Genomic DNA, 24,185 nt, shown 5'->3' with positions numbered 1-24,185 from the left:
CAATCTGAGCTCATCTGTTGACCATTGAGGAACTTCTCTCAACGTATCCTCACTTTATTAGACAATCTCATTTAATCCCACACACAAGAGCAATACATTCTTCTTAGGATGATGCTGTGCACTTCTACACTACAAAACTACAAACATGATAACAATGTTGAATTAATGTTAAGTGATTCTCAAACGGTGTCAAGTGTTTTCTAAGGTGGTACTTGGTGAACAAAGTTGGAGAACCAGTGCTCTATTTCCAACTTTACTTTCTTAGCTATTTATTTCTGATTGTTTTTGCCTAGGATTTTGTTAGATTGTGAAGTGTGTACATCATATTTTGAAATCATTTATTTTTGGTCACTAACAGTTGAGTCCATAGTTGCGGTTACTGATCCATGTGAGAAATGGTGGTCTGAAAGGCAAAGGTGACATGGTCCCTGGCACGATCAAGGTAAGGGTCTGAGAAGGTGTGGGCATCTCCAGATAAATGTTTCCATTGCATCAGCTCGGACATGCTCAGATGTTTCTGCGCTGACCCGCCGCAGTCCCGCCCAAGCTGACATGGCCGATTTGCGTCCTGCTCGTCTACCTCTCCAAGAACTGGGCAGGAAAAAAGGAAGCAAGTTAATTCCAGTATGTTTAAATTCAGATAATTAACATACCTTTATCGTTGACGGATCCGTCCATGTTGCAGCTGCAGTTCAAAAGGTCGTGAGTTAGAGAGCATGTTTCGGTAAGGCTGAAAAGGTCTCTCAGCTCGCTGCTGGAGAAGTTGGCGTGTTCAGAGCCTTTGCCGAGGTCTACCACTGTCCCAGAGAGGCCCTGTTTGGACACCTGGCGCTGGAATATGCGCTCCTCAATGGTACCTTAATAGAGACATTACACTTCTAATCAGTCGAGTGTACAGTGTCCAGTACACTTGACTGATTAAGCATGAATCAAGAAATACAAGGCCGCCATAATTTCTCCGATGCTAATTTGACTTCTTTGGAGGTTTATATAAATAAAAGGCATCAAAACCAATTTTATTATTAAAAAAAAATGGCTATCATGCTGTGGCTTTGATGTTTTGGGACAAACTTTATAAACAAAGCGTAATCAAAAACAACAAAACTCCCATTGTGCCTTTGTGTGTATAGTTGAATACATTTTGGCCAATGATTACACAACATTGAGAATACAGGCAGTACTCATATGGCGTTTTGTGTTTGGAAAAATAACTACAGTTTGTTCCATTCTGCGAAGTAATGTATTGTCGTGTGGTAGTTGTTGCAGACTCTTCTGATGGCAATGTGTCATTGTAAAACGCCGAGCCCAAGCTGTTCAAATGCTGCAACCATCATAAAGGATAATGATATTATATTTAACGATGTTAAAAGATCAGCTCTGATGAAATGGACAGTGATAACAAAGCAGTGTAATGGTCTTATTATTGAGACTTCCTCCTCACCATAAACCTGTCTCTCCCTCTCCTGCAACGACCCTTGGGGTATGCAAGACAACCCCACGGGTAAAAGTAAGGAATAATTTTTTGTTATTTTTAAATTACGGTTCAATGACATTCTTGAATTTAATCCTTTTAATTACTGCATTTTATAAATCTTTTGTGTGTTTAGTGTGAGTAGTTTGGGTCTTTATTAATGTATAATTTAGGTAAAGGTTCTGACTTACACTTAACTGAAGTTTTAATTGTCCTTACAGGAAATAAACCGAGGGCCTCTTATATCTGTATACAACATTTACTCTAGCATGTGACCATAAATGTAATTTCCAATCTGTCTGGTGAATTACGTATGGTTATTATTCCAACCTGCAGTGAGGAGGCGGTAAGTATGCACAGTCTTTTTCTGTCCATCTCGCCACACGCGAGCCATGGCCTGCACACAGCAGATAAATGAATGTGGCAAAGTACAGTAGCAGTTCATCAGATATAGTAAATATTTTTGAAGGTGTTTTACCTGAATGTCATTTGCAGGATTCCAGTCAAGATCATAAAGCACCAAATGGGAGGCCCCCACCAGATTGAGCCCCACCCCACCAGCTTTGGAGCTCAGTAGAAAAAGAAAATTAGGTGAATAAGGGCTGTTGAAGCTGTCGACAAGACGCTGCCTCTGGTTGGTAGGCGTTTGTCCGTCTAGTCGACAGAATGTGTAGGTCATGTGCACAAAAATTTTCTGAAGCATATCCAGTGTTTGAGTGTAGTTGGACACTACAACAACCCTAGAAGAGACATGGCATTACCCACAATTCAAAAGCACATCCAAATTACTACAAACATGAGACAATCACACACCTGTCAGATGGGCTGAGCTTTCTGATGGTTTCCAGCAGGTCCAACAGAACCAAGAGTTTCCCCGAGTCAGCAGGGTTCAAGCTATCTGAAGAGTACAATTTAGGGAAAAACTGAGATAGACTTTCTTGGAAAGAACTCTCATCAGAAGCACACTCAGCTTTTTCCTGAAACATAAAAAACAGAAACACTCAAAAACCCTCAATTTGCACTTTGATTGGGGTGGCTGAAATTCGGACTCCTTACACACCTTGACTGTGCAGTGCAGCAGTGTCGGGTGATTGCACAGCTTTTTCAAGAAAGTGATGCAGGCCAAGTGGGTGTGTGATTCCATGGAGCCTTGTAGGCAGGCTCTGAACACTCTGTGACTGAGGAGATGCCTGTAGACCTCTTGCTGCAGCGGAGACGGCCTGCAGAACAGGGTCCAGTCAAGGCGGGGTGGAAGGTAGCGGTTGATGATCTCTTGCGTCCTCCTCAGGATGAACATGCCAGTAAGTCGAGAGAGCTCAGCGGCTCGCTCGGCGCCCAAAGATCTCTCCTCCTATTGGCGTAGGCAGATGTGGTCAGGTTAAGTCCAGCCTGTAGTATTTCTGCATTCATTGGACACAATAGGTCCACTGAATAAATCTAAGGTGATCAAATGTGGAGGATAATGACCTCAGAGCAGGAAGGCTGCCTGCAGCGAAGAATGGCCTCCTCATAGACCTTCCTATATGCTGTGGTTGAGCCAAGAACGCCAGGATTAACAAAGTCTATTATAGCGTAGAACTCCTGCAGGTCATTTTGCACAGGGGTGCCTTGGAAACACATTTAAAAACATCATAGCTTGTTGCTTTTCCTCCCATTGAATATTAAGTATGTTCTCATACCTGTTAGTATGACCCTGCGAGTGCAACTCAAGCTGCTGAGGGCTGAGGACGTTTTGATGTTGCTGTTCTTTAGTCTGTGACCTTCATCACAGATAATGAGACCAAACTCCACTTTTTGGACCTGTGCAAAAAAAAGTTGAATTCAGCAGATGTCTTCCCATACAATTGTACACAAAAATGAGGGACATATTATAAGACAGGCATACCTGTTCAAAGCAGCGCAGAAGCATTTCATAGCTTATCACTAGGACATTGTGCAGAGGAGACAACACAAACTGCTCGATCCTGTGGTCCTTCGCATGGCAACAAACAGCATAACAACAAGTTATTAGACAAACTAATGTAAGAAATAGACTGTATTAAGCACACAGGACAAATAATTAGGTACACCTACAAAATCAAAGTAAATGATTAACACATTTCCTTTAGTGGAAAAAGCGCCTCTTTTTTATTTGTTTAATCAGTCACTCTACTTGTAAAAGAAGTTATTTTTTATTAAGGAAAACTGGATGAATTTGTTGGTAGAAAGGTTTATTCATGTTTATTTATCTCAAGATACCTTTTGAATAATAGGTGAAATGTCTTCAGCAAGCAAAACAAACTGCTCTGATTGCAATTTTGTGGAAAATAAATCACACTTTTATAACAAATAAATCACACCTTTCTAACAATGTAAACCTTTCATGGACCAAATGTCAGCCTATTGGAAAGTGCTGTGTAGTTTTTGTGTTAAACAATTGACAAACAGTAAGGCTGCACAATTGTTTTGCTTAGAATTGAGATTGTTATTCTCTAAGACAGGGGTGCCCATTACGTTGATCGCGAGCTACCAGTCGACCGCGGGGGGTGTGTCAGTCGATCTCCAGCCAGGCTTTTAAAAAAATAGACCTAAAAATTAGTGATCATCAATCTTTACCAAGACGTCACTTAAATGACATTCACGGTACCGGAGGGTCTTGTGAGATGACGCTGGCTGCTGCAAGATCATTATTATTAAAAATGACCGAGAGGAAGGCGAGAAACACTTTTTATTTCAACAGACTCTCGCGCCGTACCTTCCGTCAAAACTCTAAAGGCCGACCGCACATTTCCTATCTTCACAATAAAAGCCCTGCTTCATGCTGCCTGCGCTAACTAAATACAGAGTCTCGGAAAACTGGAGTGCACAAGTGATCCCTCAGAAAGCTGGCGTGCACATCACTTGTGCACGCCAGCTTTCCGAGACTCTTATTTTGTTAGCGCAGGCAGCATGAAGCAGGGCTTTTATTGTGAAGATAGGAAATGTGCAGTCGGCCTTTAGAGTTTTGACGGAAGGGACGGCGCGAAAGTCTGTTGAAATAAAAAGTGTTTCTCGCCTTCCTCTCTGTCATTTTTTCATAATAATGAACTGGCAGCAGCGAGCGTCATCTCACAAGACCCTCGGGTGCCGTGAATGTCAATCAAGCAAGCTACGGAATTTGCCGCCAATGTTTTTCTTGTAAAGTGTATGGAAGCTGGATGAATTAGATGCCAAAAACAAACCACTTTCATGTGGTATTGTACAGAAAGGACAACTTTTTTTCTCCTCCATTTGAAAATGTGGGCGTTATCATCATTACTGTCTGATTCCAATCAATGCAAGTCATCAGAATCAGGTAATACACCAACTTATATTCTTGTCTTCGTGAAAGAAAGACATCTATATGTGTTACACATGCTTGTATTATCATTAAACACATTTAACTTGTTTACAAAATGTCTCTTTCATAAATAAATAAATATAAATGATATGTATAAATGAGGTAGATCCCCTCGAGTTGGTCAATTGAAAAGTAGCTCGCCTGCAGAAAAAGTGTGGGCACCCCTGCTCTAAGATGATTCTTTTGACAAACCACACTCACACTAACTTCAGGACAATGTGCTTATGTTTAAATAAATCACTCTTTTTCCCTTACACTATTATTACACTCAATTCCTTGTTCCGCTTTAAAGAAACATTGTGAAAAGAAAGGAAAGACTGTTAAGTCAACACTCACTCACTTGACAGTATATTCATGCATACAATAAAGACAAGTGATCGCTTGTTCTGACTGGCAATGAATTTAACTCGCCATGGCTGGTGTGAATTGCAATGGCACAGGGAGAGCGAGGACAACATTTTGGCAGTCATGCCAATGATAATGCAACGTGGGACCTTAAGTAAAATGAGGGAATTAGTTTGTGATGCAACGCGTTACAAAAATCTTAGTAACTTATTACCATACATCAGATTGCATGTGATTTGAGATCACACTTGTGTTCATTTTTGTGTAGCCAAATGACAATGAAAATTACCATCGCTATTTAATCTCAATCAAAACAGATCAATATTAGACTGTGCAGGTGTACCTTGTTTAGTAGCCTATTGCTCCGTATAATGACAACAATAGTCCACTAAGTCTACATTCCCTAACCTGATCCACAGTAAAAACACTGATTCTCTCTCGCCCGAGCCACTTGTTGAACTCAGCACCCCAGTTCTGCACAAGGCTGCCAGGGGTAACCACGAGCACACGCTTGGTGACCGCTTTTCCGCCGTATGGACCCTGCTTGAGCAGCGTCCAGCAGAGAGCCACGCTTTGCAGGGTCTTTCCAAGACCCATCTCATCAGCCAAGATTGCCCCGTAGCGACCTTCGGCCCTGACGTCCACACACACAAGCACAAATTCAATGATTGGCAACAGACTTAAAACAGAGATTAAATACCATCCATCCATCATCTTCCGCTTATCCGAGGTCGGGTCGCGGGGGCAGCAGCCTAAGCAGGGAAGCCCAGACTTCCCTCTCACCAGCCACTTCGTCTAGCTCTTCCCGGGGGATCCCGAGGCGTTCCCAGGCCAGCCGGGAGACATAGTCTTCCCAACGTGTCCTGGGTCTTCCCCGTGGCCTCCTACCGGCTGGACGTGCCCTAAACACCTCCCTAGGGAGGCGTTCGGGTGGCATTCTGACCAGATGCCCGAACCACCTCATCTGGCTCCTCTCGATGTGGAGGAGCAGCGGCTTTACTTTGAGTTCCTCCCGGATGGCAGAGCTTCTCACCCTATCTCTAAGGAAGAGCCCCGCTACTCGGCGGAGGAAACTCATTTCGGCCGCTTGTACCCGTGATCTTATACTTTCGGTCATGACCCAAAGCTCATGACCATAGGTGAGGATGGGAACGTAGATCGATCTGTAAATTGAGAGCTTTGCCTTCCGGCTCAGCTCCTTCTTCCCCACAACGGATCGATACAACGTTCGCATTACTGAAGACGCCGCACCGATCCGCCTGTAGATCTCACGATCCACTCTTCCCCCACTCGTGAACAAGACTCCTAGGTACTTGAACTCCTCCACTTGGAGCAGGGTCCCCTCCCCAACCCGGAGATGGCACTCCACCCTACAGATTAAACACATTTGTCCAAAAATACAACCTCATGCCCATAACACATTCATAGAGGAAGAGCAGGCCGTCTCTCTGATGGGGGCGCAGGTGAGCTGTCAGGTGCGGGTCAACCACAACATCGACCACAGGGAGCCCTGACTTGTTATTAGACCACTGATGGTTGGGAGAGGGTCGTGGCATCACCAGAGCACCTGAGCGAAAGATTACAAAGATCAATTTTCTGTAGATGGCATAATCAGATGTAGTATTTTGTTCTGCAACAATAAACCGGCGATTTAAAATAAAAACTGGTGAATTTGGCGAAAGCTACCATAAATGACCATATCCCATCCTTACAATACAATTTTGAGTGTCTGCAACATGTTTTGGCCGATAGAAATATTAATGACATTTCTAACACCCTGCCTTGCCCCGGAGGCGTAGTTGCCGTCTTGCAAAGGTAATGTTTCTTCAGTAGGATCACAAAAAAAAAACTTTGCTGCGACTTTTGCTTCCTCCATTTAGTCAAGTTTGATGTACTATATTCTTGGCACTGCGAACCAGAGCTGAGAACCACAAAATGTTGTTTAGCCTTATTTTAAGGTGGGAAAGTTGCAAATTAGATTTTTTAATTAACTTTTAAAAAATACTGCATGTGTTAATTTCTTAATTACCTTTAACTTTGGAATATTCTCGTATCAGTGCAAGAGCACATTCAGGTGATATAACTCACACCTAGTGACCAGTCAGTATACACTATTACATATCACCATTCGTTTATTTTTCTTAAAAATAAAAAACGGCATTGATTCAACTGATCGTTGACAATAGGCATTATTTAACAATTATGAAAATCTTTACCTGAAGACAGCCCTGGTTATATGATTTTTGTTGAACAGTACTCACTGCATGTCTAACACTGTTGTGTGTATGTTTTACTGTATGTGTCCTACATCATTCATATTTATCATTTTTTAATGTTTTGCAGCTGCATCACTTTGGCCCAACGTACATTTCCAGCAAAGCTTATTCCGATTCTGACATTATACTGTCTATGGTTACTAGATGTCTACATACCTGGAGCTTGTGGATCATAGCGGGGTTTACTGGCATGCTCTTCTGCTAATTTTAATGCAGGAAGGCTTGCTCTCCCCAACAGTGTAGGGGGGATGAAAGCTTTGGCGGCTAAGCATTGTGAAGGAGCGGGTGCTGTCTTCAGGATCTTCTCTTCTTGATGTACTTGGGCTTCTTGAAAACAACGTCCAGTAGCAAAATTCTCTGCAGATATGACACCCATCACCTCCACCTCTTTCGCTCCAATCATCAAGGTACCCCCCTCAGACAGAGAAGCCAACAAAGACACCTTGTAGCCGCTACCTAAATACACAGTGTCACAATAATTGGTTGTACAGCAGTGACCACTGTGCCACGTCACATTAGTATGCCGAAAGGATCACCTAATTATGTATATTTTTCTTACATATACTGTATCTTTATTCATTTACCGATAATTATGTCAGTGACGGCCATAACAAATACATGCTGTTCTAATAGATGGTAGAAAGTGCATAATTAACCTGTGTATTCATCTATTGCCAATACGTCATGTATGCTTAGTGATGTGCCATGAGATTTTTCTAATGTAAAAAATGTGTCTTGGCTCATTAAAGGTTGGGAAACACTAATATACAGAATACAGAGTAGCCAAATCTAAGGATATGGGGGGGGTTTTTGGTTATTACATTCTTTAAATCACTCTACCAACCGGTAAAGCTCGGTTGATAGAGTGGCCGTGCCAGCAACTTGAGGGTTGCAGGTTCGATTCCCGCTTCCGCCATCCTAGTCACTGCCGTTGTGTCCTTGGGCAAGACACTTTACCCACGTGCTCCCAGTGCCACCCACACTGGTTTAAATGTAACTTAGATATTAGGTTTCACTATGTAAAGCGCTTTGAGTCACTAAGAGAAAAGCGCTGTATAAATATAATTCACTTCACTTATATTAACAAAAATTCATGTTTAACTTAAGTCCTCTCAATGTAGACTTAAGTCATTTTACCAGCCAGTGTCTAAATGTTTTAAAAACACAATGGACACAAGCTCAATTTTAATGTGCTATATAAAATGCAATGAATTGTGAATTTAATTGAAATTATTGTGAATCACTGTGTTTGACAGAATTTGACAGTGCTGTTAACGTTCTAGTAAATGAGGGTCCTTACCCTGTCCAATGTTCTTGCCCTCCATGTCTTTCAGGGTGACCGAGCGCCCCTTGGTCACCAGCACGGCATCCCCCTCCCAGCGCTTGTGTTTCTTTTTGCTGGCCTTACACCACATGACGCTGAAGTAGCGCACAGCATCCCCGCTGCAGTCTATTGCACCAAAGGCCTGATTTGACCCAGTAGCTTTTTGAGGGGAGCCTGTGGGAACAAATGCAAAAACACAGTTATGAAGATGATCATGTACATACAGGCTCCACCAGCAGAGGTCACTGCTGCAACACCTGCGCAAACTTACACACCTTGTGAGATTTTAATGACTACACATAATCCTTTGGATAGTGACTCCTCTTTTAATAGAAAAAGAAAAAAAAATCGGTCATTTACCAAAAACTACAACAATATTCCAGTTACTTACGGCATGAGAAATAAAAGTTAAAGACGAACACCTTCATCTTTTTTTCTAAATATCTCTTAACTGGCCATCAAGGGAGCAGTAACGGTGCGACATTTGCATTGTGCGTTAAGGCTCGGAGTGAGATGTTTTTATACAATGAAACATAATTACAAATTGACCAGCCTTGATTCTCTCATGCCTGAAAATGTGAAGACAAAAATTATTAAAATACTGGAACAACTTCAAACAACAGCTACATATACCCATGACGGAATGAGGCAGAAATTACATCCTTATGATGCACATTATTATAAATATCATTCCCTCGTGAATTCTTTATAATTTACATATTTTGTCTAATCACAGTGTCATTGCATCATTTGTCAACAAACAGTGAGACTTAGGCAATATGAACAGACACGGATAATAGGTACAACCATCAGTGGCTGCATTAGGCACTATGCATTAATAAACACTGATCTCACAAACGTGGAACGTGCACCAGTTGATTTATCTCAACACTTATGATGACCCTTTGAACCCGGTGTATAGTTAGGCAGCAGTAGCTGTAAATGGTGGTGTAGTATGACAGGGCGCCACTGAATTCAAGACAGAAGCTCAGACATGTTGTGTTCTTTCTTCTTATTCTATTCCATTCCCAGTGTTGGACCAAAAGTGACAACACTTTGATGACTAATGTTTGAACTGTGTCCATTGCTAGTCTTTTAGTACCGTATCACTACAGTATTGGGCAATTCAGCCTGAGCTGAAATGCGAGAAGTTGGTCGAGAGTCTCCCTTTTCTATCAGCATGTTCCTTCATGCTAAAGAGGGATGGGCAATCCATGTCGAAGTCGGGCCGCTTTCAGCTTCTCCACTTTGATCTTGGCTCTCAAAAGTTCCTCCTCCAGCTCCTGCTTCCTCTTAAGTCCTTCCCTCTTCTCCTTAAGGTACATCGCCACTTTCCTGTGATTGGCGAGCACCAACTCATGCTCCTCCTTGGCCAAGTACAGTGGGCGAAAGCGCTCGGGTTCATGTTGCGGGTACACATTGTTTGGGTAGAGGTCTTGGCCAAAAGGCAAAGGCGAAGAGGAGAGGGCCATGTTGCCAGACGAAGGGGCAGGTGACAAGGATGCTTCGTAATCGTGGATGCTGTTGGCGTCCTGCTCCTCCTCCAACTCATGGCCTGCCTCCAACCCTGGCTCTGAGTGTGTAGAGGGGAAAGGGAGATCTGGAGGCGGTTTTACATCATCTTCGATGTCCAGATGGACCACCTCATGGGGAATAGTTGGGACGGCTGCCGAGTATTCTTGAAGGCCAGCAAGAGAGGAGCTGCTTCCAAGAGGCTTGATGGGAGACGTGTGCTTACTATATATTAATCTGTGGAGGGACAGAAGGATCAACATGAGTGAGAACAATCACACTTATTGACAGATTACATACAGTATCTCACAAAAATGAATACACCTCACACATTTTACGACTTATATTCATTATGTATTCTCAAGGGACAACACTATAGAAATGAAACTTGGATATACATTAAGAGTAGTCAGTGTACAACTGGTAGAGCTGAATAGATTTACAATTTACTGAAAAAAACCCAGTGAAAACACAACCATGCTTGACTGAGGCAAAACACCTTAAATTGCTACTCGTGTTGCCAGCTATTTAGGCAATAAAATAACAGCTGTGTGTTGACCCATTTTCAGATGACAGTATACAGCTTTCTAAGATGTACGCTGACTGCGCGTAAGTGTATCCAAGTATAGTTTCTAAAGTATTGTGGATTAAGAAGACTTACTTTAATAAAACTACGGCCTACACAAAAAGTGATGGTAAATGCACACAATTATATAGAGTATGCAATATCTTCTCTACTTGGATTGGCAAAAGAAACAGGGACTACGGACAGAAATTAGCGGAATGCTAAATCTAGTGCACCCACTTCTAATTTTAGAACAATGTGTAGTGCAAGTTGTTCATGAACCAATTTTTAAAATATATATAATTTCAAATGATTATTTGTTAATTTGTAAGCAGCGTGTCCCCAAACATTTGAATAGCTGTGGAATTAGTAATTACATGTCCAAGGCAAACAAAATTAAATAGTCTTCAAGTTGAAAAAAAAAATTTATCTATTATGTATCTGGACATATATTGTATTTGGTTTTTCACAACTTCACAAATGTTCAATATGTACACCACCTGTGACATGACACGTCAAGCCAATAGACTAACTCCTGCCAAACACGGTGCAAGGTTTCCTGTGTAGCATTCCTTAATGCATCAATAATTCTCTTTAAAACCGAGACTTTTTATCCAGTACACAAATAACTTTGAAACCATTTGGGACATCTGTCTACTGTAAATACAAGTATCTAAAAATGAAGTTTTTTTTTCTATGAAATTTAGTGTGCTTTCTTTATTTCTTCTTCCTAAAATCCTAAAAATAAACAAATATATTTGCTGCTTCTATATCAGTTGTGTATGTGTGTGTGTGTTGGCTTCTGGAAGTAATCTTGTTGTCTAGTACATAGTTTGTCCGTGCTGGTGCATGTACCTGCGCAGCGCCAGGTCCTTTTCGTGGATGGGCACATGCTGAAACAGGTGAGGGATTATCTCCATGATTCTCCTGGTAGGCTCTGAGATGCTTGCTCTGTACTCCGGCTGGGCGTGTCTCCGTTGCATCACTTCCTGTTTGGCTGACTCCTTCAGCCTCTTGTAGAGGGTCCTGAGACCCTGAGCTGTGCGGTGAGGCCTGTCGCCCCCCAAGGCATTGTACTGCTCTGCCACGGTTTCCCAGCACTTGTTCTTGTCCACAATGACCGCGTGTTTGTTGGTGTGTTCCTCCAGGATGCGGATGTGAGGGCGGACCAGCTTCAACAGGTCCAGCTTCTCAGAGAGGGTGAAGTTGGAAGAGCGAGCTTTACCCACCATGCTGGAGAGAAACGCCGAGCCAGCTGCCATCTTAAAGCACAGACCAATTCAGGCCTTTGCCTGTCACCCCAACACCTGTCTTTTCTTGTTCTTATGCAGGATTTTCTTAGTCCACCAAGATTAAAATTTAACACAGCTTTAACTATTTGATATCACTCATTTTCCTCCTCTTCCCACTTCAAATCAAACATAGGCTATGTTCTGTCATGAGCGTGGAATCCAACCACTCCTTGGTTGCTCCTCGTGTGTCCTTGCACGACAAAATCAGGCTGCTGCTGCGCACAATAAGAATCAGGCTTAACTAGGCCAGCCTCGTTTAGGCCCCCGCCTATCGCGCAGGGTTTTGGATGAATTCCTCTCAGCTTAGACTGACGTAGCTAAGCTGCTTAAACCCAGCCCGACCTACTTACAGCCCGGCCTCTCTAAACCCCAAACCAGGCACAAAGAGCCATGCAGCCCCGGCATATAACAACAGATGGGGACACACTAAGTAGGGGTTCAGTGCATAGTTTATTTGGGTTTTTCTGGACACTTGTATTGCTTGCACGACGGCGAGTGCAGAGCAGCACGGTTTAACTGACTCAAATGGGGGAGGGGTTTAAGCGAGCCCGCTACGCATGCGTGGGAGAGGTCGCGTCTAAGCAAGGGGCGCGCTCTTTGATGCGACGTGCTAATGACACGGACATGGCTGTAACATGCAAATCTGCGTGAGTCAGATGTGTTTCGGGTGTAATGCAGAGACACCGGATAAAAACGGTAGGACGGAGCGGCGTGTGCGTTGTCAAGTGCCGAGCAGAAGTGCTAAATCTGCCAGCGACTACCGCTCCCACACCAGGCTAACACTGACTAGCCACAAAGGAGAAATACGCGAAACAGAAATTAGCATTTAGAAGGTCTGTATTAAATATTAAACAAACATGTCACATAAATGAGAATTGGGCTAAAGTGTGTTTACGTTTTAAAATGTAATACGAGTTGACTCCGTTCGAGGAGTTGGCGCTGCATTCTTCTGAATGGACAGCAGGGGGTGTTTGCAGTGCCTGCATATTGACGGGACACTTCATTAGGTACAGCACCAAGTTTAACTAAGGATGCAGTTACAAAGCAAAACATCCACTAATCTAATTTCTACCGCTTGTCCCTCTCGGGGTGGTGGGGGTGCTAGAGGTTATTCCAGCTGCATTTGGGCATGGTTGACTATTAACTATTGTAATCACACAAGTGCATTGCATCATACTGAAAGGTGTTTTATATATTTACAGGCCACTGAAAGACATGCACCTGGGGATAAGTTGATTGGCAACACTGAATTGGCCCTAGTGTGTGAATGTGGTGTGAATGTTGTCTGTCTATCTGTGTTGGCCCTGCGATGTGGTGGCGACTTGTCCAGGGGTACCCCGCCTACCGCCCGAATGCAGCTGAGATGGGCGCCAGTGACCCCCCGTGACCCAAAAAGGGACAAGCGGTAGAAAATGGATGGATAGATAAAACATTTAACTACATGTTAGTATGATGCAGTGAAGGTGTACCTGCACCTCAGTACACTATGCACTCCCTACCTACATTTCCAGTGTATAAATTGTATTTAACATACAAAATGTAAATTATTGGAAAATTTTACACAAATTAAAATATATGTGTTGTAGATTAAAACATTTTGATGGTGAATGGTTTTGCATTATTGTACAATTATATTCAGTAAAGTACAGGATTATTAGAATCAATGGCGCCAAAAATTGGATATGCATTTTAAGTGTCACTCAGTGGCTCCGCACTTGAGCGGGTACCAAAACATACATCCATTTCCTACCGCTTGTCCCTTTCAGGATCGCTGGGGGTGCTGGAGCCTATCTCAGCAGTATTCGGGCGGAAAGCGGGGTACACCCTGGACAAGTCTCCACTTCAGCGCAGAGCCAACACAGATAGACAGACAACATTCACACACTAGGACCAATTTAGTGTTGCCAATCAACCTATCCCCAGGTGCATGTCTTTGAAGGTGGGAGGAAGCCGGAGTACCCGGGGAAAAAATACTAACTTCACAGAGAAAGATCCCGAGCCCAGGAATCGAACCGTGGACAGAGAATTAATTTGAGTTGGCATTTTCTATATTTAACAGCTGTTTGTGCATGTGTAAATTCCAACCATTTTCTACCGCTTATTCCCTTTTGGGGTCGCTGGCGCCTATCTCAGCTACAATCGGGCGGAAGGCGGGGTACACCATGGACAAGTCGCCACCTCATCGCAGGACCAACACAGATAGACAGACAACATTCACACACTAGGGCCAATTTAGTGTTGCCAATCAACCTATCCCCAGGTGCATGTCTTTGGAAGTGGGAGGAAGCCGGAGTACCCGGAGGGAACCCACGCATTCACGGGGAGGACATGCAAACTCCACACAGAAAGATCCCGATCCTGGATTTGAACCCAGGACTGCAGGACCTTCGTATTGTGAGGCAGACGCACTAACCCCTCTTCCACCGTGAAGCCCGCATGTGTAAATTATATATTAAAATAAAATTGGCATTTCACTGATTATGAGCCCTCTGTCGGACACACTATTTCACCACCACAATTACACAGCAAACATCGGCACATATACCATTTAAACCTTTGATTTTTAATCATATTTTAATTGTCTTTTGCTTTTCACTTCTATCAGTAGCACTTTGAGATTCCAGAAGTAGTGCATTATACATTCAATTATTATTATTGTCATGATTGATCTGTGACAATCCAATAACAATCTGAAATGTTATCATTAGTGCAGAAATTTACTTTTTGAGTTACTTTAAGGTGAGAAGTTCCATACTGTAATTGTAAATGGGCAGTCTGTTTTGGGGTAGAAAGATAATTAATAAATGAGCTGTTTATTAGATTAGGTTCTATTCAACTTTGTCATAGCACATCTCACAAGTACATAGCAACTAAATATAATTAGCATCTAACCAGAAGTGATTAGGCAGTGAATAAGAATTTGATGTACAGTTGTTTTAGTTTTTCATTAAATTTTACTTCTGTTACTGTATGAAAAAAACTGCACTGGAACAACATAATTTCCCCATTGTGGGAGAAATAAAAGTCTATCCATCTAAACTGGCAGTGTTTCTCGAACTTGTTTCACAAAGTACCACCTCAGAAAACACTTGGCTCTCCAAATACCATCATAATGACCAACATTATAATACTGTAGCGTTCAGGGCCTAAGTATTTATTAAAAACAAGGCTGACGTTTTTATTTAACAAGAATATATTTAATATTCTTGGCCGCCTTAACATTTCACACGTCAAACAGTAACTCTCTGTTTGAATATTGGAAAATAACTAAATTGGCCTGAATGTGAGTGTGAATGTTGTCTATCTGTGTTGGCCCTGCGAGAAGGACAAGCGGTAGAAAATGGATGGATGGAAAACACTGTACTTTAATCAAGTGATACTTTGGCTTACCAGAAGTGTCCAAACTTTTTGAACCAGAGGCGCATTGGGCTAAAAAATTTGGCCGGGGGCTGAAAGCCAACTGCATGTAAAGTAACAATATATATACACCCACATATTTATTATTTATATAACCCTTAATCACGAGTGCCTCAATGTATATACATCCATCCATCCATTTCCTACCGCTTGTCCCTTACGGGGTCAATATACCTTTATTCAGCGCTGAAGTATGTGTACTTATATAGATATTTAATATGTTTCATTTAAATAAATCAGCATCTAAATACAATTTATATAAAAAAAATACCCTAACTTCAGTTTTTTTTATTGGTATTTGCTAAACTGAATGCTGTCTCAGAGTTATCTGCTTACGCAGATTACACAGTTGTATTTCACACGAAATCTGCGATAGCAATGCTTCAAGTCTGCATGCTAATTTCATACCAATCTGAAGCGGGAAGTTTCCCATACATGTAAGAATGCAGTACAAACTGCAGTACAGCCATATTTTCGTAACCTAACCTTGTTATTCGCTGAGCTGGCGAGAGTCAGGTTAATATTTTTGAGGGTCATCGAAAATAAGCTGTTATAACAATTAGCTTTGGCAAACACACACAATACCATATTATACACAAATACATTACGAGGCTTTTTTGCCACACAGCAAAGTGTTAATTGTGACGTAATAACAATCTTTTGTACCAAAATATAACACTTCAGTTTGCATTGATTAAATCAAACTACAGTATAACAGACTGGACAACATCACATAACTTCAGCTATACTGGACATAAATATAAATGCTACACTTTTGTTTTTGCTCCCATTTTAAATGAGTTGAACTCCATCCATCCATCCATTTCCTACCACTTATTCCCTTTGGGGTCACGGGGGGCGCAGGTGCCTATCTCAGCTACAATCGGGCGGAAGGCGGGGTACACCCGGGACAAGTCGCCACCTCATCGCAGGGCCAACACAGATAGACAGACAACATTCACACTCACATTCACACACTAGGGCCAATTTAGTGTTGCCAATCAACCTATCCTCAGGTGTATGTCTTGGAAGTTCGAGGAAGCCAGAGTACCCAGAGGGAACCCACACAGTCACGGGGAGGACATGCAAACTCCACACAGAAACATCCCGAGCCTGGGATTGAACCTAGGACTACTCAGGACCTTCATATTGTGAGGCAGAAACACTAACCTAAAACACTAATCTAAAACTTTACCTATATACCAAAAATACCTATTCCCCTCAAATATTTTTCAAAAATCTGTCTGCGCCATTTAATAAAGACAAATACAAATAAGGCAACAAGAGAAGTATCCCACACTTCTCTTTTGTAAAGTAAATCTGTACAACAAATATGGGCATATACATCAACAATATGATTTCCCTAAGTAGCTGGACAGGAAAAAAAAAAAAGTAAAGTTCACCTCCTGGTGTGGTGTAGGGATAGGGGTTTGGAGTGTGTGTGCAGCTGTTAGCAGTCTAAACTGTAAGTTAGGGCTGGACGATTAATCGACATTGACTCGACATTGAGGTTTTAATTAGTGCAATTAAAAACCGCAAGAGGCAAAGCTTTGGTTTTCTCCGCCGTCACTGGCATTTAAGTGACAGAAACGTTCATCAGTCAGAATTGTTGAGCCTTGCGTCCTGGCTAATCAAAAGTGTTGAAGGAAACAATAAGTTTGTGTGTGCCACAGTAAAGGCAGACAGTACGCTCATAACAAACACCACTTGCTCCTTGAAAAACGTTTTAATGGTGACTAGGCCTGGGTCGATAGTAAATAAGTCAATTAATCGAACAATAAATTACAATGAAGTCTAAATTGCTAAGTGCGTGTGTTTTTGTTTTCTTAGTCTCTGTGCATCACTCTTAGCACCTGAGCGTATTTATTCAACTGTACAATTAACTGAACCGACTGAGCCCTCTTTTCAGTAATACACAATCTTTGTCTTGGTGGGCGGAGAGCAAGAAGCTGGCTTGCACACACAATAACCACGACAGACAGACCTTGGATTCACTAGTGAGAAATTCTGTACAGTAACAAAAATCATGAGGAAAAACATATGATTACAAAGCCAATGTCCCGTTGTGGGAATATTTCAGCTTCAACCCGGATGGTCGATAGGAGCCCATCAACACGGACAACAAACAAGAAAGCCGGGATCACGTGATGAAAAAAAAACCCCCAACAAGACTTAGTTTTTTTAACTTAGGAAAAAGGCACTTTAAGATGTTCAATATCTATTTAAGTTAACGTTTTGCTTACAGAGAGTCCTATTTTTATTTTTTGTTTGTTTACTTATTTAGTATATGTTAAAAAAAATCTAATTACAGTACAATGGTAAACAATTCTACAGTAATGAGAAATACAAGTTTACATCCTTTTAAATGGTTATTTGCATTGTTATTATATATTAGGTTACATTACATTACAAACACTAGTTTTTAGTGGTTATTTCTACCGTTTAAGTGCATGATATAGACAAAAGCTCTGTGTCTGTCTGCATAAAACCAAAAGTTTTTAAAACAGGCATGTGATTTGAACTTAATGAAAAAGACTGAAAATAAGCTGGGGGTCTGGGGGCCGCAGGTCCCCAACCAGGTCCGGGACGGTGCCCTGGTGAGGGAACAAGGGGGGAAACACTCCAAAAAAAAAGCACAATTTGAAGATGTTTTAGTTTTTAAGGAATTGAAAAAATGTTTAACATAGTTTACATAAATACATACCCATCCATCCATTTTTCTACCGCTTATTCCCTTTGGGGTTGCGGGGCGCGCTGGAGCCCAATTCATCCAAATGAATCACTACAGGTGTTTCAGTTACCATGGTATTTAGTCACTACAGTAATTACAACTCGTGTTCACATACACAGGAACCACATGGGTTAGCTTATTCTATACAGTATTTACAACCTTACTAGTGTTCACTTCACAGCCACAGATGATTCATCTAGTTATTTACATTATTTACACATTTCTTTGGCATTTTTGCTTTAATGGCTCTGACATGAGCCTGCCAGGCAAATTTCTGAGCAGCTTGCATTTTCCTTTCTGTTTTAGTGGATTCTGCCTTGGATTTTATAGCCAATATCTGTCTCTCTCCACTTCTTAACTGCTCCAAAAGCAAACATCAAAAAGAGTACAAACAATGTTTATTTTATTAGCTAACTTCCTTTATCTGATTAGCCATTTGTGATTCATAGCATGAAATAACAAATATCTTGCAGTCATCTTATTTATGTTTCAAAATTATTCAACTATTCAATGTCAAAATATAAACAGTTGAAATAATGAACAAAATTTCAGCTACTGTCTTGTTCTAAAACACCAATTAAAATGAAATTTAGCATTTAGACAGGCTATACTGCAGCAAAAGTCATTACGTGTCTGCCACAATCATGTGTGTTGTTAAATGTATATTCCACATCTTCCATGTCGAGAACAATTTTGATTTGGGCTTACATGGTAAACAACTAAAATTAATGTTTTGGGCATTGTTACGCATACATTTGTCCAAATGTGGCCAAGTAGACGCATTGTGGGTTTCCTGGACGTTGTCTACATCGCTAAAAGAAAAATCTAAGGAAGAGAATCCCTCTGCCATATTCCACTGGTTTTTTTTAATATATAAATCGCCCGCTTAAATATTTCCTCTTCTCTTCTCTGACTCTTGTCGTCATTTGAGATGTACATGTCTGTTGTGATTTCCCTTCCTGGTTCTATGACCCGGGGCCTCTGATTGGCCCGTTTTGCCCTAATCTTAATTAATCGTGACTCATCATAGTAAACCAACCAACCAATCATAGATTTTCTTACACGTAAACCAATCAATCATCATTGATTTTTCCCCTATATGTTGTTCCCTGCTCGTGGCGTTGCACTAGTCCACTTCACTCTCTCTTCTTCCTCTCATGTAGCTAACCGCTACATGGTTCTAAAAATATTTAAGCTACGGAAATCGCTACTTGTTTAAAAGGTAGCAAAGCTACTGCCAAGATACTGGGAAATGTAGTTAATGGAAAACCGTAGTTCTACCACTGCAGCTGCACTCATTACGCGGTAACCGTAATTGTTGGCAGGTATGGCAAAGAGACGGATCAAGATTTTAACACAAATTGAAGGTCAGAAAAAACGGAAAATATTTTTTTATATTTTTACAGAGATAAAAAAAAAAGATGGATTTCTGAAGATAGACCATACTTGCCAACCTTGAGACCTCCAATTTCGGGAGGTGGGGGTGTGGTTGGGGTGGGGGCTTGGTTAAGAGGGGAGGAGTATATTTACAGCTAGAATTCACCAAGTATTTCATATATATATATATATATATATATATATATATATATATATATAATCTACATCCTGAAAATATCCAAACAAAACTGTGTTAAGATAATTGATACTTCAAACTTGCATAAATAAATCTTAAGGAACATAACTTGGCTTCTGAGTTTCAAAATGTAATGAATAAAATGCTAAAGTTGTTAATAAACAAGCAATTATTTTAATAATTAAATATGGTCATTTTAAATGAATTATTATGAGCATTTAAAATTAATTACTTCAGATATGTTTATTTTAATGGATGTGATAAGGAGTCAGAAAAAATACAAATAAAAATACAATTAATTTTGATGTTATTAGCAAAATATAGTAAAAATGTATTTAGGTTTTTTTTAAATTAATAAATATATTTATTTTTAGGTAAGATAAACATATTAAAACAATTTATCTCTAGTCTGGATGATTTAGTTCTTGTCACCCTGTTGTCCTCCCATCTCTTCCCCAAGGATGGCTCCATGAGCTGGGCAAACGCCTGGAGATGCCCTACGTCAGTGGTCCCCAACCTTTTTGTAACTGTGGACCGGTCAACGCTTGAAATTTTGTCCGACGGAGGTTAATAAAAAAATACAATCATGTGTGCTTACGGACTGTATCCCTTGCAGATTGTATTGATATATATTGTAGGAACCAGAAATATTAATAACAGAAAGAAACAACCCTTTTGTATCAATGACTGTAAATGGGGGAGGGAGGTTTTTTGGGTTGGTGCACTAATTGTAAGTGTATCTTGTGTTTTTTATGTTAATTTAATAAAAAAAAAAAAAAAAAATTATTGTGCGGCCCGTTACCAATCGATCTGGCCCGGTCGGCGGCCCGTCGGTGCGCAGCTGTACTTCACCCTCAGAAGCCTGACCAGCGTCGGCTTTAAACGTGTGCGCCAACACGGACGGCGAGAAGATCTTCTCCATCTGCACCATGCTCATCGGCGGTATGCCGGACGCCTCGCATGGAATAATGTGATTGGGCAGGCACGCTGTTTATATCGTGGGAAAGCGGACGTGAAAAAAGGCTGTCCTCACTCAGGTCCGCATGGAGCTGGAGGGGGCGTGGCCTCCGGCTCCAGCTGAAAACCAAGAGATTTTCGGGAGAATATTTGTCCCGGGAGGTTTTCGGGAGAGGCGCTGAATTTCGGGAGTCTCCCGGAAACTTCGGGAGGGTTGGCAGGTATGCGATAGACGGAAAAATCACATGCCTGTTAAACGGAAATTAATGCATATGTAGAACACCTTGAAAGAAGAATATGTTGATTGACAGTCTAAAAGTAACATGTCTTCCTTCACTCGTTGTTTTTGGCATTTTTATTTTATTGATAATCTTAATTTTGGAGAGAAAAATGGCAATTAAGTTTTTTCTCAAAATCGTGCAGCCCTACTGTAAGTATAGCACATATTATACTCCAGCTGTTGGATTGTATCAGGCATCTTAGTTGTAGTTCTCATTACCAAATTTGGAGGTGTTGAAATCGCCATGTAAAATTGATAATGCTTGTCAGTAACATCCATCCATCCATTTTATACCGCTTGTCCCTTTCGAGGTCACGGGGGGTGCTGGAGCCTATCTCAGCTGCATTCGGGCTAAAGGCGGTGTACACCCGGGACAAGTCGCCACCTCATCGCAGGGCCAACACAGGTAGACAGACAACATTCACACTCACATTCACACACTATTAGTGTTGCCAATCCACCTATCCCCAGGTGCATGTCTTTGGAGGTGGGAGGAAGCCGGAGTACCCGGAGGGAACCCACGCAGACACGGGGAGAACACTCAAACTCCACACAGAAAGATCCCGAGTAACATATATATGAAAAATCCAATGTAAATTAGCATCAAGCTAGTGCATTTTAAAAAATTGTTGCTTTCCTTACCTGCTCCTCTGATGTCTGGTGATGTTATGAGCTCCTGTGAAGAAGGACTTGTATGTTTTGTCTCAGCAATATTCTCCTGACTTTCTGTTGCACTGAGCACTCGGGCCAGAGCCCTGGACAAGGCGGGTGCTGCCCTGGCACGGCATTCACCTTGACTTGGAGGTGTAGCTACCACACTTCTCTGCACCTTAAAATCAAAATAGTAGTGTGAGCAGGAGCCAGTTGCTAATGCCAGATGATACACAATAACAATGTGTTGTGAATTTTGTAGATCAGGCCAATCTTGTCCAAACTTTTTTTCCCCACTGAGTGGCGTGTTGATAATTTTAGGGCTGTTTAAAATGCCCTAGACATCATTAATATGCTAGTTGGAGAACAAATCACATTAATAAGGCTGTTTAAAACTTGCTCATTGTTACATTTTTCAAGCCAAAAACATATCAAGAACTAGCTTAGCTTACCAACAGTGGTTTAACGAAACATATATACTTTCAAATCTCTATATTTTCACAATTACTAATTACTATTGAATGAAAATTGCTCATAGGTCCTTGGAATTAGTTAGGCATACAGGCTTGTCTTGTACACGTAGAGAGCGCAAGCAGCTAACAACTTGCAGTCACGTTTGCTAACATTAGTTAATAATCGCTATACTAGCTGACTACACAGATAGCTAATGCGTGTTAAATATTGTGTAGTTTACATGTTAAAAGCCAAAAACGCTCAGGATATAATATTTACAATGCTTTATTTGTAACACATTGATTTATAATTTGCTTTAAATCATAAATCAAGTTGACAAACATAATTTTGGGCAAAAAATTGTTTGGTATATCTTGTTACATGATAAGATAATTTTCAAGTTTAGAAGATGTGAAATGCATCCGGTACAGTTTTTTTGTCAAAATTTAAGGAAACATTACATTTAGCAAAAAGAGGAAGTGCTTTATTATTTATTATTTCCAGGCTTTTAAGAGCCACATTAAATGATTAGATGGGCCAGATCTGGAGTCCAAGCATTGTGCTTTAACGTTGCAAACAGCCTCTTAAATTTTTTTTTTTTAGTCAACACTGTTACGTGGCGTGAGCAAGCGTGACATGTTTTGACTTGATGGATGATTAGATTTTTTTTTAATTAATTCTAAAATGTCACCCTGTCACTGTCCTTTCAGGACCTCCAAATAAAAACAACAGAACACCAGAAAACCATTGGAAGTAGCTTTTTTAAAGAACAAAACATCCATCCATCTATCCATTTTCTACCGCTCATCCCGTTCGGGGTCGCGGGGGGTGCTGGAGCCTATCTCAGCTGCATTCAGGCGGAAGGCGGGGTACACCCTGGACAAGTCGCCACCTCATCACAGGGCCAACACAGATAGACAACATTCACACAGTAGGGCCAATTTATTGTTGCCAATCAACCTGGAGGTGGGAGGAAGCCGGAGTACCCAGAGGGAACCCACGCAGTCACAGGGAGAACATGCAAACTCCCCACAGAAAGATCCCAAGCCCGGGATTGAACCCAGGACTACTCAGGACCTCCGTATTGTGAGGCACATGCACTAACCCCTTTCCACCATGCTGCCCAAGAACAAAATAAGAACAATAATAAAGGCAGTTTATTTTTAATTTGCACAAAACACTTTTTGACATGTGTACACATACATTAAAAACATTTACTAGTGAATACATTTTTTCCCATATCAATTCTAAGCAGGAAAATGTGAATTCACTTTTTTTTGCAGAAACTTTCAGCTCTTTCCTTAAAGAAAAACCGCCTTGTTTTTAAGTTCACAAAGTATTGTTATAAGGGTTATTGCATCAACTTGTATAGCTTCTCTCAGTTATTACACCTTTTTGTTGTTTTTTCCCCCCACAATTTTGGAAATGTGCCCATGGTGACGTTTTAAATATTCATCTTACAGATTGAACATGAAAATAGTTCACCTTGTTCAAGGCATTGTTCAGGCTTAATTCAGGGCTCTGGCTTTTGGATTCAACTCCAAAATATGAAGGGGCTCCTGCAGGAGGTGTAAAACGAGGCTTTTTGGCAGCATTGCCGAGGAGCTGACTGGGGGCTCCTGAGCGCCTCATCATAAAAACTCTCTACCTACAGAGAGAAAATATCATTATACAAATATTCACAAGTGAGCTACTGCAAATGGAAACACACTTAGAATTACAACTAGCTACAATATGCTAGAAATCTTAGTCACTAGCTAGCGACAGCTACACAATAACGTTACATGACCTCACTAATAAACAACGTTGACAAGAGGAATTACTTACTAGAGGTTAATTACAAACCATGATTACTGATTAAATTTTGAACAAAACTAATCGTGCGGGTCTGTCCTGACGCAGTGTTGTTTTGTTTCCGCTCCGTTTTCCCGCTGCGTCAGCTGTGAAATGTGTGATTGGTCGAAATCCCGGAAAAGGTTG

The 24,185-nt window shown here is 41.2% G+C and overlaps 2 protein-coding genes and 1 long non-coding RNA gene across 9 annotated transcripts; 1 reads left to right on the top strand and 2 right to left on the bottom strand.

Moving 5' to 3' along the window:
• Positions 1 to 15: 15 nt before the first annotated feature.
• rad54b (RAD54 homolog B) lies at positions 16 to 24,185 on the bottom strand. 6 transcript variants are annotated; one of them, XM_061915671.1, is made up of 16 exons: positions 24,033 to 24,185; positions 23,691 to 23,853; positions 21,744 to 21,930; positions 8,751 to 8,948; positions 7,607 to 7,906; positions 6,579 to 6,741; positions 5,583 to 5,808; positions 3,357 to 3,443; positions 3,151 to 3,271; positions 2,939 to 3,078; positions 2,532 to 2,822; positions 2,285 to 2,448; positions 1,950 to 2,211; positions 1,802 to 1,868; positions 654 to 857; positions 16 to 591 (listed from the first exon to the last, which is right to left on the bottom strand). In XM_061915671.1, the coding sequence occupies exons 2-16, from the start codon at positions 23,838 to 23,840 to the stop codon at positions 377 to 379; spliced, it is 2,775 nt and encodes a 924-aa protein (XP_061771655.1). In that variant the 5' UTR covers positions 23,841 to 23,853; positions 24,033 to 24,185; the 3' UTR covers positions 16 to 376. The 6 variants fall into 6 exon arrangements, with proteins under 6 accessions (XP_061771655.1, XP_061771657.1, XP_061771658.1 ...); XM_061915673.1 differs by having other exon boundaries at positions 2,939 to 2,997; XM_061915674.1 differs by having other exon boundaries at positions 7,607 to 7,807.
• On the bottom strand, positions 9,081 to 13,379 carry LOC133561946 (fibrinogen silencer-binding protein). Its single transcript, XM_061915677.1, has 2 exons — positions 11,707 to 13,379; positions 9,081 to 10,523 (listed from the first exon to the last, which is right to left on the bottom strand). Exons 1-2 carry the CDS (start codon positions 12,111 to 12,113, stop codon positions 9,968 to 9,970), a joined length of 963 nt encoding a protein of 320 aa, XP_061771661.1. The 5' UTR covers positions 12,114 to 13,379; the 3' UTR covers positions 9,081 to 9,967.
• On the top strand, positions 10,043 to 14,627 carry LOC133561947 (uncharacterized). 2 transcript variants are annotated; one of them, XR_009808802.1, is made up of 3 exons: positions 10,097 to 10,551; positions 12,000 to 12,976; positions 13,910 to 14,627. It is a non-coding gene; the product is annotated as an uncharacterized LOC133561947 (long non-coding RNA). The 2 variants fall into 2 exon arrangements; XR_009808801.1 differs by having other exon boundaries at positions 10,043 to 12,976.

Source organism: Nerophis ophidion, linkage group LG11, assembly GCF_033978795.1.
Source record: "Nerophis ophidion isolate RoL-2023_Sa linkage group LG11, RoL_Noph_v1.0, whole genome shotgun sequence".
In the NCBI taxonomy this organism is placed as follows: domain Eukaryota; kingdom Metazoa; phylum Chordata; class Actinopteri; order Syngnathiformes; family Syngnathidae; genus Nerophis; species Nerophis ophidion.
Note: the sequence above shows the minus strand (reverse complement) of the source record. Positions and strands in the feature narration are given on the sequence as shown.

Bases quoted from the DNA above. Each gene is read 5' to 3' on its own strand.
- LOC133561946 (XM_061915677.1), bottom strand. From the start codon at position 12,113: ATGGCAGCTGGCTCGGCGTTTCTCTCCAGCATGGTGGGTAAAGCTCGC. The intron at 10,524-11,706 runs GTACATGCACCA...GTCCCTCCACAG, and splicing joins AAGGACCTGGCGCTGCGCAG to ATTAATATATAGTAAGCACA.
- rad54b (XM_061915671.1), bottom strand. From the start codon at position 23,840: ATGATGAGGCGCTCAGGAGCCCCCAGTCAGCTCCTCGGCAATGCTGCC. The intron at 2,212-2,284 runs GTGTGTGATTGT...TGTCTCTTCTAG, and splicing joins AAGCTCAGCCCATCTGACAG to GGTTGTTGTAGTGTCCAACT. The intron at 592-653 runs GTATGTTAATTA...TTTCCTGCCCAG, and splicing joins CGGATCCGTCAACGATAAAG to TTCTTGGAGAGGTAGACGAG.